The sequence below is a fragment of the Papio anubis genome, chromosome 5 (assembly GCF_008728515.1).
Source record: "Papio anubis isolate 15944 chromosome 5, Panubis1.0, whole genome shotgun sequence".
Taxonomy (NCBI): Eukaryota; Metazoa; Chordata; class Mammalia; order Primates; family Cercopithecidae; genus Papio; species Papio anubis.
Genome location: NC_044980.1, coordinates 71,408,900 through 71,421,699, shown reverse-complemented (window position 1 = coordinate 71,421,699; position 12,800 = coordinate 71,408,900). Strand labels below are relative to the sequence as shown.

Genomic DNA, 12,800 nt, shown 5'->3' with positions numbered 1-12,800 from the left:
AAAAAAAAAAAAAGTACAAAAGCATTTTGAACATTTTGAAACATTTTAGAACATTTTACCCAATAATGGCAGGTTATATATCCTTTCAAGTGCATGCAGGAGTGTTAATTTCAGAGTTTTAAAATTTCTAGCAATGTTATATCTATATGGTTTCTTAAATCTGTATCTGCACTCAATCTGTTATACAATACGTTGTTTTGGTTGAAAATGAAGAAATCTGCTTCATACGGTATGCTGTTAGAAAAGGGAACTTAAGCTCTCTGAAAGGAAGGCCCCAAGAGTCCTTAGATCATACTTAGAAAAAGTATTAGGAAATAAGCTGCATACAAAGTTAACAAGCTATTTATCTTCTCCACATTCTCAACACTCAGTGGGCAGAGAACTTTATAACAAATACTAACTACATTGGTTACAGAGCTAGTCAAGAAACAAACATTGTTAGTAAATATTCCAGAGTAAGTTAACTTATTGTGTGGAAATCACTGATGTACCTGGATTCACTGCAAACTAAATGATAATGTAAATATAATAAAGTAGAAAAGAACATAACATCCTAAGCTTCTAGTCTGAAGATCTGGGTTAAAACCTCAGTTCCTAATAATTTGCCCAAAAGACCGTAAAGAGTAAATAATACAAAGTACTGAACATGGTTTGTAGACTCTAAAGCAGTATATATTATATGTACATGTAAGAGAATCTGATAAGCACTAGCTGCTTCTGGTAGTTATAGAAAGAATATTACCTTTCCTCATGAAGAGTTTGAGATTTTGCTTTGGGAATAAAAAATCTCTTTTTCTGGTTATATAAACAGAAAGGATGAACCAAAGTTTTTCAATTTTGCCAGAAAATATGGAAAGAATCAGAAGGGAAGGAAGGAGTGTGTATGTGTGTAAAATGAAGCAACAGAGTAAATAAGGCAATTATCTACTGTAGCAATACAACTGTACAAAAAAACAAAATATAATCACAATATACTAGAAAGTGTAGCTGTAAATACTATTTACATAGTAATAAAGAACTCCAAATACTAGTCTAACCTAAAATCATTGTTACATGTAACAGAAGGACTGTGGGGAGAAAGGAAGTATGTGTGTTGGGGAAAAGGGACAACACAAGCTTTAGAAAAGCTGAAGCTTTATTCTCCATAGCAGCAAATGAGTAGAAGACAACTAAAACTTAAAAATCAAGAAATGGAAATTCACTTCCAGCATGACAGAATGAGGAAGTCAACAAATCCGCTTCTCAAAATACCATAAATACGGATCAAACTCAAAAACAACCATTTCAGTATTCTGACCAAAGGCACACAACATAACAAACTGAGAAACATCTATTCATGGAAACTACTGAACTCTGGTAAGAACAGCATGAGTCTGTGGCATTCTTGATTAGAACTGCTCTCATTCCCCACAACTCTCTCGGCAACGTATTTCAACCGAGGTAGGGTAAATCATAAAAATTGGCACCCTCACTGCAACTCCCAGAAGGAACTCAAAATGACCAAGTGGAAAGTATGCCAGAAATGCAGGGTTGGTTTAAAAAGCCAATCAATGTAACTCACCATATTGACAGAGTAAGAGGACAAAGATCACATGATTATCTCCAGAGATCATGGCAACAGAAAAGCATCTGGAAAAATCCAACACTATTCATGATTTAAAAAAAAAAAAAACCTCTCAACAAACTGGAAACAGAAGAGAGGTTCCTCAGATCAACAAAGGGCATCTACAAAAAAAAACCTACAGTCAATATCATCCTTAATGGTGAATGCTTTCTCTTAAAATTGGGAATAAGGCATGGATGTTACTCTTCGTACTTCTATTCTCACTATCCTAGAAGCTGTAGCCAGTTTAATAAAGCAAAAGGAGGAAAAAAGAAGGTGGATTGTTTAAAGATAACTACTTTGGAAGGAACAAGCAAACATTTTTATTTGCAGAAGACATTGTCATAATGTATATGGAATCCCAAGGAACCTGAGCATGCATGTGCACCAGCACATGTACACACACAAGCTACTAGAATTAGTGAAGGAGGTTACCAAGGTAGAATGATACAAGATCAATATATGAAAGACAACTTTATTTCTAACTACGAGCAACAAACAATCCAAAGAGGAAATTAAAATAATTCCACCTAAAATAACATAAAAAGGATAAAATACTAAGTAACAAATTTAATAACAGAAGTGTAAGATTTGTGCAATTAAAACTGAAGAACATGGCTGAGAGAAATTATAAAAATCTAAATAAATGGAGAAAAATCCATATTCACAAAATCAATGCTGTTATTCTCCCCAAACTGGCTTACAATGTTAACGCAATCCTTATCAAAATCACAGCAGGGTTTTATTTTAATTTTTTATTTTTTGTAGAAACAGGCTGAGTCCAAAATCTAAATAAAATGCAAAGGACTCTGAATAGCCAAAACAATTCTGAAAAAGAAGACAGTCAAAAGACTGATTCATTATAAAGCAACATTAGTCAAGAAAGGCATATTGGTATAAAGACAGGCATATAGTTCAACAGATCAGAATTGAGTCCAAAAATAAATCCTACATCACTGGTCAATAGCTTTGCAAGAAAAGTGTCCAAAGAATTCAATGGGAAAAGTATAAAAATAGACCTATCCACATATGGCCAAGTGATTTTTCAACAAAAGTACAAAAAGATAATTTACAAAATATAGTCTTTTAAACAAATAGTGGAGGAATATTTGGATACCCATAGCAAAAAGATGCATTTAGACCTTCACACAAAATAAAGATCAATAATCATATACAATAAACAAAAATTAATTCAAAATGTATTACACACCTAAATACAAGAGATAAACCACAAACATCTAGAAGAAAATATAAGAGAAAATCTTTATGGCCATGGGTTATGCAAAAGGATCTTAGACACAATAGTAACAGGACAAGACCAAAAAAATTAATAAATCAGACCCTTAAAATTGAATGTTTTTGTGCTTAAGGCACCACTAAGAAGCCACACACTGGGATAAAATATCTGCAAATTGTTAAGCAACAAAACAAAACAACTTTTTTTTTTTGAGACGGAGTCTTGCTCTGTCGCCCAGGCTGGAGTGCAGTGACGCAATCTCGGCTCACTGCAAGCTCCGCCTCCCGGGTTCACGCCATTCTCCTGCCTCAGCCTCCCGAGTAGCTGGGACTACAGGCGCCCGCCGCTGCACCCGGCTAATTTTTTCTATTTTTAGTAGAGACGGAGTTTCACCATGGTCTCGATCTCCTGACCTTGTGATCCGCCCGCCTCGGCCTCCCAAAGTGCTGGGATTACAGGCGTGAGCCACCGCGCCCAGCCAAAACAAAACAACTTCTATCTCCAATACAGAATTCTTACAACAAAATATATTTTAAAAATAAACTTAATAGTAAGAAGTCAACAACCAAATTTTTAAAATAGACAACTTGAACAAACATTTCACCAAAAAAGACACACGTGTCTAATAAGCAAATAAAAAGGTACTCAAACTTCATCAGTAACTAGGGAAATGCAAATTAAAGCCACAATAAGGTACTACTACTACATACCCACTAAAATGGCAATAATCAAAAGACAAAAGATGAGTGTTAGTGAGGATACAGAGAAACTAGAACCTTCAGACATTGTTGATGGGAATGTGAAATGGCACAGCCACTTTAGAAAACAGCTTGGCAGTTTCTTAAAAATTTAGACATGTTTAAAAAAAAAAAAGTTTCATCCCAGTAAGGCTACTTCTAGGAATATTGTTATGGTAACTCTTAAAAATATAATCAAGAGAAATGAATATATGACCATAGACAGACTTGTACACGCTGTTACAGTTTGGATATTTGACTCCCCAAACCTCACACTGAAATCTGATCCCCAATGTTGGAAGTGGGGCCTAGCAGGAGGTGTTTGTGTTATGAGGGTAGACCCCTCATGAATGGCCTGGTGCAGTCCTCACGATAAGGATTAAGTTCTCTACTAGTTTCCAAAAGAGCTGGCTATTAAAAAGAGGCTGGCACCTCTCCCCCAACTGGGTTCTTCTTTCTCGCCACGTGATCTCTGCTCACATCTGCTCCCGTTTGCTTTCTACCACAAGGAGAAATAATCTGAGGGCCTCACTAGAAGCAAATGCTGGCACCATGGTTCTTGTACACTCTGCAGAACCATGAGCCAAACAAATCTCTAAATTACCCAGCCTCAGGTGTTCCTTTGGAGCAAAATAAATGAACTAAGACACATGCATATTCATGGTATTAGCCAAAAACCCAAAAGTTGAAAAAACCCAAATGTCCATTAACTGGTGAATGTATAAATAAAATGTAATGTAGCAATACAATGGAAAACTAACAATTAAAAAGAAATGAATTACTAACACATTTTGCAGACCAAATAAACCTCAAAAACATTAAGTAAAAGAAAACAGCAAGACTGTTCTATGATTCCATTTACATGAAATGCTCAGAAAAGAGAAATTTTTAGACACAGGCAACAGATCAGTGGTTTCCTGGAGCTAGGGGGAAGGAATGAGAATTGTGTGCAAATAAATCCAGGAAAATTTTGGGAAAGATGGAAAAGTTCTAAAACTGATTGTAGTAATGACTGTGCAACTCGATTAATGTACTTAAAAATCACTGAATTGGGTGAAGGATATGAACAGACACTTCTCAAAAGAAATTTATGCAGCCAACATGAAAAAAAGCTCATCATCACTGGTCATTAGAGAAATGCAAATTAAAACCACAATGAGATACTATCTATCTCTTGCCAGTTAAAATGGTAATTATTAAAAAGTCAGGAAACAACAGATGCTGGCAAGGCTATGGAGAAATAGGAACGCTTTAACACTGTTGGTGGGAGTGTAAATTAATTCAACCATTGTGGAAGACAGTGTGGTGATTCCTGAAGGATCTAGAACGAGAAATACCATTTGACCAGCAATTCTATTACTGGGTATATAACCAAAGGAATATAAATCATTCTGCCATAAAGACACATACAAACATATGTTTACTGCAGCACTATTCACAACAGCAAAAACTTGGAACCAACCCAAATGCCCATCAATGATAGACTGGATAAAGAAAACGTAGCACATATATACCATGGAATACTATGCAGCCATAAAAAAGAAATGAGTTCATGTCCTTCACAGGGACATGGATGAAGCTGGAAGTCATCATTCTCAGCAGACTAACACAGAAACAGAAAACTAAATACCTCATGTTCTCACTCGTAAGTGGGAGTTGAACAATGAGAAGACATGGACACAGGGAGGTGAACATCACAAACTAGGGCCTGTCAGGGGGTGGGGGGCAAGGGGAGGGAGAGCATTAGGACAAATACCTAATGTGCGCGGGGCTTAAAACCTAGATGATGGATTGACAGGTGCAGCAAACCACCATGGCACATGTACACCTACGTAACAGACCTGCACGTTCTGCACATGTATCCCAGAACTTAAAGTTAAAAAAAAAAAAAAAGAAAAAAGAAATCATTTAATTTTTCCATAAGAGTGGGTGAATTTTATAGTATGTACAATATATCCTAATAAGGCTACTTAAACAAAACCAAGGAATGGCAGTATATGATCATTATTTACAATATAAAGGTAAATGCCCACATAAGTCGGGGGCAAGAACTGTTGGTAGAAAATGATTAAAATGGGGTCATTATTTTACCAAAAAAATCTTTGTACAGTTACTTAAAACTGTATATAAAATAACCTGTATACAAAGATGTATCACTTTTATAAATATTAAAATACTTTTAAAAATATTCTCTACAAGCTAAAAAAAGGTTTGGGGGTCCAAACACATATGATAAAACTAAAATTATAGCTAGAGAATGACAAAGATTATCAAAATTCAACCTAATGACTACCTATGGAGCAGGGAAATGGAAACATACCAGTGCTTCAGCAGTATTGATAATGTTTCATTTCTTTAAATTGACCAGTGGGCTCACAGTTCATAGATGACTCATTATTATGCCTTTTAACTTGTGTTTCAAGTATTCTTTGGTATGCGTTAAATATATCATAATTAAAAAGTGGGAGAAAGTACTATTTTGAAAATTGTCTTCAAAGCTACAAATAATGGCTCTATAAAATATAATCTATAACAAATCACAGTTCACTTATAGATCATAAAATGTAAATTATAAAATCTAAGAGGGTCCAAAAAAAGTTAAAAATTAATTACAACTACCATTTATTCACCATCTATAATGCAAAACTTGCATACATTATCTCTAATCCTCCTTTCAACTCTACAAACATCCCTCATTTAAACCTAACAAACTGAGGCTCTGAGTTTTACTGCATGTGCTCAGAACCACACAGCTTTTTAAGTGGGGAAGCCAGGATCACCAAGCACTATGCAAATATTCATTCTCAGTCTGTTTCTAATAGTTACTCAACAACATTCAACAATAATGCTGCCTTGTTAATAATTACCTAGTATTTTGATGTATTTGCACAAAGACTAGTGATTTGTGGAAGTACAAAATTCAGGACCAAGTTGGGGTTTTTTTTTTTGTTTTCTTTTTTCTTTTTTTTTTTTGAGACAGTATCTCACTCTGTCGCCCAGGCTGGAGTGCAGTGGCACGATCTTGGCTCACTGCAACCTCTGCCTCCCTGGGATTCTCCTGCCTCAAGCTGGGATTACAGGCACATGCCATCACACTCAGCTAATTTTTTGTATTTTTAGTAGAGATGGGCTTTCACCATGTTGGCCAGGCTGGCCTCGAACGCCTGACCTCATGTGATCTGCCAGCCTCTGCCTCCCAAAGTGCTGGGATTACAGACATGAGCCACCACACCCAGCCCCAAGTTACAATTTTGTAAACTACATAAATAACAAAATGACAACTTCATGTCCTGATACCTAATAAACTTAACTTTAAAAAACACATACATTTGAAACTTCACTATATAATTTTCCTTCAGATTTTTACAATGAGATTACCTTATGGAGAACAAAGTCCTGTAAATATATCAATATAAGGAAATGCCAGAGATACGTAACAGGAAGGTATATTAATGATTATAAATACTTTAATTCATCTTTCCCCACAAAAAGTATTCCTCTCGGGGTTGGGCACAGTGGCTCATGTCGGTAATCCCAGCACTTTGCAGGGCCTGATGTGGGTGGAGGCCGAGGTGGGTGGATCACCTGAGGTCAGGAGTTCAAGACCAGCCTGACCAAAAAGGTTAAACCCCATCTCTACTAAAATTACAAAATTAGCCAGGCATGGTGGTGCACGCCTGTAATCCCAGCTACCTGGGAGGCTGAGGCAGGAGAACTGCTTGAACCCAGGAGGCAAAGGTTGCAGTGAGCCGAGATCAAGCCACTGCACTCCAGCCTGGGCAACAAGAGCGAAACTCCGTCTCAAAAAAAAAAAAAAAAAGTATTCCTCTCAGTTCTACTCTGCACAGTGAAAACCAGATTATTAATATATATTTATATACTCTAAAAGACCGAGATGCAACAAGAACTCAGCCTAGGGATCAATAATGCCAGAAGTAAAAATGTTCAATCGAGTATTTTTATTTCAACTGCCAAAATGGGGGAAAACAAAAAATACCAAGTGACTTCAGGAAATAAAAGGCAGAAAGTTGGCTTTTAGTCATTTATTTTGGCTACATAAATCACAGAAGGTTTAAAATCCAAATTCCCTAGTCTCAGGTCACTTTTTTAAAAAAGTTTCATAAACATATCCTCACTCCTACCAGCCAGCATCATCACAGATCGGTAACATATTGGTAATGTGATGGAGGGCATTAGGCAGAGGTTAGACGTCAAAAATAAATAGAAAAAGCCTTGTGAGCCACGCTTAGATAATGAAGAAAATAACAGCAATAACTCAGATCATGCAAGGAGTAAATACGTCCCTTTCATTCCTCTGCAACCCATGTCTACAGGAGAAGCTCTTTCCGTTCCTTGGCAACCAATCTCCCATATTTTAATGTATCCAAAGGTTCTTTTCTCCTTTCCCTTCTCCCATTTCTTCCCTTCACTCCTCCTCTCATCATTTCTTCTCTTTATGCCATATCTAAGTAATAATTTACTTCTTCATTGTCTGACACCTTTTCTCTCCAAATTCCCTAATGTTCTCCCATCTCCTGTTCTCTTCTGGTTTTCCCCCATCTGTTTACAGATCTGGGTTTCTAACTCTGTGTGTGTGTGTGTGTGTGTGTGTGTTACACATTCTGGTTAACTAAAGAGATTTTAGGTTGCAATGGAAAAATATATTGAACACTTAAATGTGGCCCTCTAATTTCCCTAATGTATCTTTAAACAACACATGCATATATCCTAGTAATGTTATCCCTTATTCATGAGAGTTGAAATGGTTTGTTATTCACAAATGAGTTTACTCAAATAAAAATGAGTTAAAAAACTATTAAATATATGAACCCTTATAGGACTATCATTTCCCTCAGTATTTCCCAATACTTCTTAAAGCAATAGTTCAACAAATAATGGTTGCATGGTCAAGTCATAAAGCACAAATCATACTAGGTACTTAAAGAGTGTAAGAAATCCTGAAATGAAACTTGCTTAACCATATTATCCAGCTGTTCCCAAATTTACTAAGCTTATGAGCTCTTTTTTTTCCCAGCACCTATTAATATCCCATAGAACATGCACTTAGGAAATGCTAACCCTAACCACTGATTAAAATATACTATGTAAAGCATCATACTTAACCTAGTAGCATAAATGGTCTTCGAAATGTTGCTGCCTTTGAAAAAACCTAAAATGAATTTATAAAGAAAATAATCCAAGTGGTTAGGTGCAAATGGCTCGTTTTAAATATTGCATGTATATTTACCTTTCCTAGGTTAATTTAAAAATTAAAACTGTAAGCACCAATTGGGATTTTGAAGGTGGGGGTGGGGTGGGCAAAGAGCAAAATTTTCCTTAAAGTATAACATATGGAAGAGAATATTTTACAAATACTGACTTCTAAGACCGTTCTTATTTTTCCATCAATTTTCATGTTTGGTCTTTTTGTCAAACGCGAGAAAAAAATGGAATTTTATGACTTACAAAATCCAATAAATACACAGGCATGCTATATTGAACTTTCCTGAATGTATGTTATACAACAATACAAGAATTTTTTAATGAAAATGCGTCAATTTTCCCTTTAACATGTACTACGAATTATTTACTTCACAGGTTTTAAAGAGTGTATTTTAAAGTACACACATTTTACCTGAAAGCTCCATAAAGTGGTCTGTACCAACAGACGAATGAACAAGGAGTAAAAAGCAAGAACCACAGGATACTCAATCCAAAATCAACCGCTCTTGCAGAATCAACACAAAACCAAGCCAAGCATCCGAAGATATTTAGAAACAGTGTTACTGCATGGACTGTGGAATCAGAAAACAAAATAGAAAAAGAAATGTTTACATTCAATTTATGAATTCATCCAACAAAAAACTGTAAATAAAAAAATACTTCCTATGAGCAAATGTCTTCTACCCCATGTTTCCATTTATATTTTTCAAAACACTGCTGTATCTTATGTATTTGATTTGAAAACAGAGTATACACAGGAAAGCAAGTCTTAATACATGTAATGTTTGGCAAAAATTCTGTTGGCCCTCGCCTCCTCACAATGACGTAGCTAAACCAGAGGCACACTACCTTAAGGGCTTCTTCCCGAAAAGGAAACATATGATGTCTCTTGATCTGAAGCCCAAGAAAAAACGCAGTGCCTGCCAGGAAAAGACGCAGGACTTAGGAGGAAAAACTGTATCTTTACAGAATGGAGCTGCAGACTAAAAACTGGACTAAAAATACTAATACAGTAGCAATTTCTAGTGACTGTATAGTCAATTCATAACGATTATTCATTCATCTTCATAGAGCTGTCCATTTGTAAAATCCTGAAAAGAAACTTGCGTTTTGGTAGAGGATTAAATTTATTAAGTCCCCTCTTCATTCCCCCACACTACATGATGCATTTTAGTTACTGTGGCAGGCTTTTCTTTTGGTTAACACAAATAGATGTCGACAAATTCATCATATGCTGTTAATAATTACTTTCCCTGACAGACCAAAAACAAAAAAATCTGAGTAACATCTAATTATACCATGATCATAAAGAACTACTTTGACCCACTGTAATTAATAACTGTTTCAAAGGATTTTTTAAAAATTTATTCACAGGCTGAACTTATTATAGTAAGTACATTCTTACATAAGTTAAAAGAATGTTAAATGTTAACTATCAAATCAACAAAAATACGCCAACTCTTGAATTAAAATTAACAATTGGGAAAACGTATTGGATTTAGTTTTTTTAAATCTCAAACTTTAAGATTTCTTGACAAATCAAATAAATTAATAAAACAGGATATATACACACATTCTGGGATACCTAAATTTGCTCTTACCTAACACACCAGATAGGTAAACAAGCTCTAGAGCTTTAAAAAAAAAAAAAAAAAAAAAAAGCTCTTAGATTAAGCCAATCATTTAACCTCTGTAAGCTTCAATTTTTCAGCTTTTCTAACTTTAAAATTCCATTCAATTCTATCACAAAAGAGACACTCTCACTCATTACTCTAGTCCCATTAGAATTTTTAACTCTCAGGAATGTTTGCTCATAATAAATTTACTCAAAACCCTTGGCCTCAAAATAAGGGTGGTTAAGATCTTAAAAACAGAATTGAAAAGATTATAAAATAGAAAATTATTACTAGGCATCCAGCTGCCTTAAAAAGTTTTAGACCTGAAGAACATTCTAACTAAATGTTAATTTTCAAATTAGGTTATTTCCTAATCCACTGAAAGAAAGATAAAATATATGTATAATTATGCTTTAAAGTTCATGAAAATTCTTCCAAGTATAGATGAAAATATCAATCTAATTTTGTGTAATAAAAATGTTTTTCTAAATGTTTTCTATGAAACATGATCAATAAATCATTTACTTATATCCCAATAAAGACTAAAATGTCCAAGGCTAATTACTGAACAATCTGTCCACTTTTGCAGAGTTCAAAAAACATATAGAAAGGTAAGGTAAATGTAAAATATATGTTTCTATACTGCTAATTTCAATCCAATTTGAGTGAGTGATGAATCAATGCTGGTAGACTCCAAGAGTAGGCAGAACACTAAAGAAATCTTTGGGCCATTTTGTTTATGTGATTTACAAGTTGAACAACTCTCCTTCACATAAAATTTCAGTTTGCTTCATTAAGCACTCAAATCTGGTATTAGTTGATCTAAATTTGCAACATTATAATATTCTTCTTGGTAAGTTCTGAATTACAATATAGATGCCTAACGTAAATAGCTTTATAACAGTATATTATCTTCACCGAATGGTCTTTAATGTAGATGGCTTGTTTTTATTTTTTCCTTTTTAATTCAAGAGTACACTCAAAGAGGTTGAAATTCATTTCACAATATTTCTATTTGCTTCAGTTCATTTATAGTTTAAATTATTTGCTTCAAATAAAGTAGCTTTGAAAGCATATCTTCTTCACATTCAGCTTAAAATGTAAATTACCTCTTCATTTTGGTTCTTTGTTCTTTGTAAGTGGCAGAAGCTGGAAATCTAGACTCTGAGCTCTACAGTCAAGCTATACACCTCCTTCTTTATTTATGTAATGTTGAACAAGTTACTCAAATTCTCTAAGCTTTAGTTTTCCTGTCTATAAAACCAAATAATATAGTACTTTCATCGAGGTGTGGTTAGGATTTAATATAGTAAGATAATATATATAAAGTGATTAGCACTGTGCCTGACACAAAGTAAATCCTCAATAAATATTAGCTCTCATTGTAATTATTATTACAGTGTGAAAGCATTAGTTAACCCCCAAATCAAGAGGTTAATATGTTCTAAAAATAATTTATTAAAACAGGCAATATTCTATAAAATGTAGGCACATTACTAAGCTGGTAATAGATCTTACTTTGTTCCATGGAATCTGCTTCTTCAAAACAGAACCCTAACTGGAATCGTAAGCCCTTTGAATACAGTTGACAGACATGCCAACTGAACAAGGCTGGAGAAAAATGCAGTCAACTACATTATTTCTCTGACACTCAGAAGGTGATATATTTCTAAGACAAAACAGATCTATTCTGAAACAATCGGCATTGATAATTAATCATTTAGTTAAAATTAACCATCTCTCCCATTTAATTTCTATTTACTAAATTCCTTGTGTAATTTTCTTCCAACACCCATTTCCTCCACCAAAAAGTATTTTCCTAGTTCTAGCTACTCAGGAGACTGGAGTAGGAGTATCCCTTGAGCCAGGAGTTCAAGTACGGCCTGGGCAACACAGCAAGACCCCATCTCAAAAAATATATATTTATATTTTTTTCACTAGGTCAAAGAACATACATGTAAAATACTAGGCTGGCTGGATATGGTGGCTCATGCCCATAATCCCAGCATTTTGGGAGGCCAAGGTGGGCACACTGCTTGAGGCCAGGAGTTTGAGACCAGCCTGGGCAACATGGTGACACTCATCTCTACTGAAAACACAAAAATTGGCCTGGCATGGTGGCATGTGCCTGTAGTTCCAGCTACTCAGGAGGCTGAGGCACGAGAATCACCTGAACCCAGGAGGCAGAGGTTGCAGTGAGCCAAGATGGCGCAATTGCACTCCAGCCTAGGTGACAGAGCAAGACTGTCTCAAAATAAATAAATAAATAAATAAAATGCTAGGACAATTTCTGCCCATTTTAAAAAATAAACATATATAAAATATAAATGCATATATTATAATGATTAAATAAGAGTTGGTCAGCATGTACATATACATGGAAT

General features: G+C 35.0%; 1 protein-coding gene across 1 annotated transcript in view; it reads right to left on the bottom strand.

Annotated features, from left to right (window-relative positions):
* SCAMP1 (secretory carrier membrane protein 1) overlaps positions 1-12,800 on the bottom strand; it is a 129,033-nt gene that overhangs the window by 51,649 nt on the left and 64,584 nt on the right. The window contains exon 6 of the mRNA XM_003899850.5: positions 9,213-9,372. Within this exon, the coding sequence (XP_003899899.1) occupies positions 9,213-9,372 (160 nt within the window). The remainder of the gene's footprint in view (positions 1-9,212; positions 9,373-12,800) is intronic.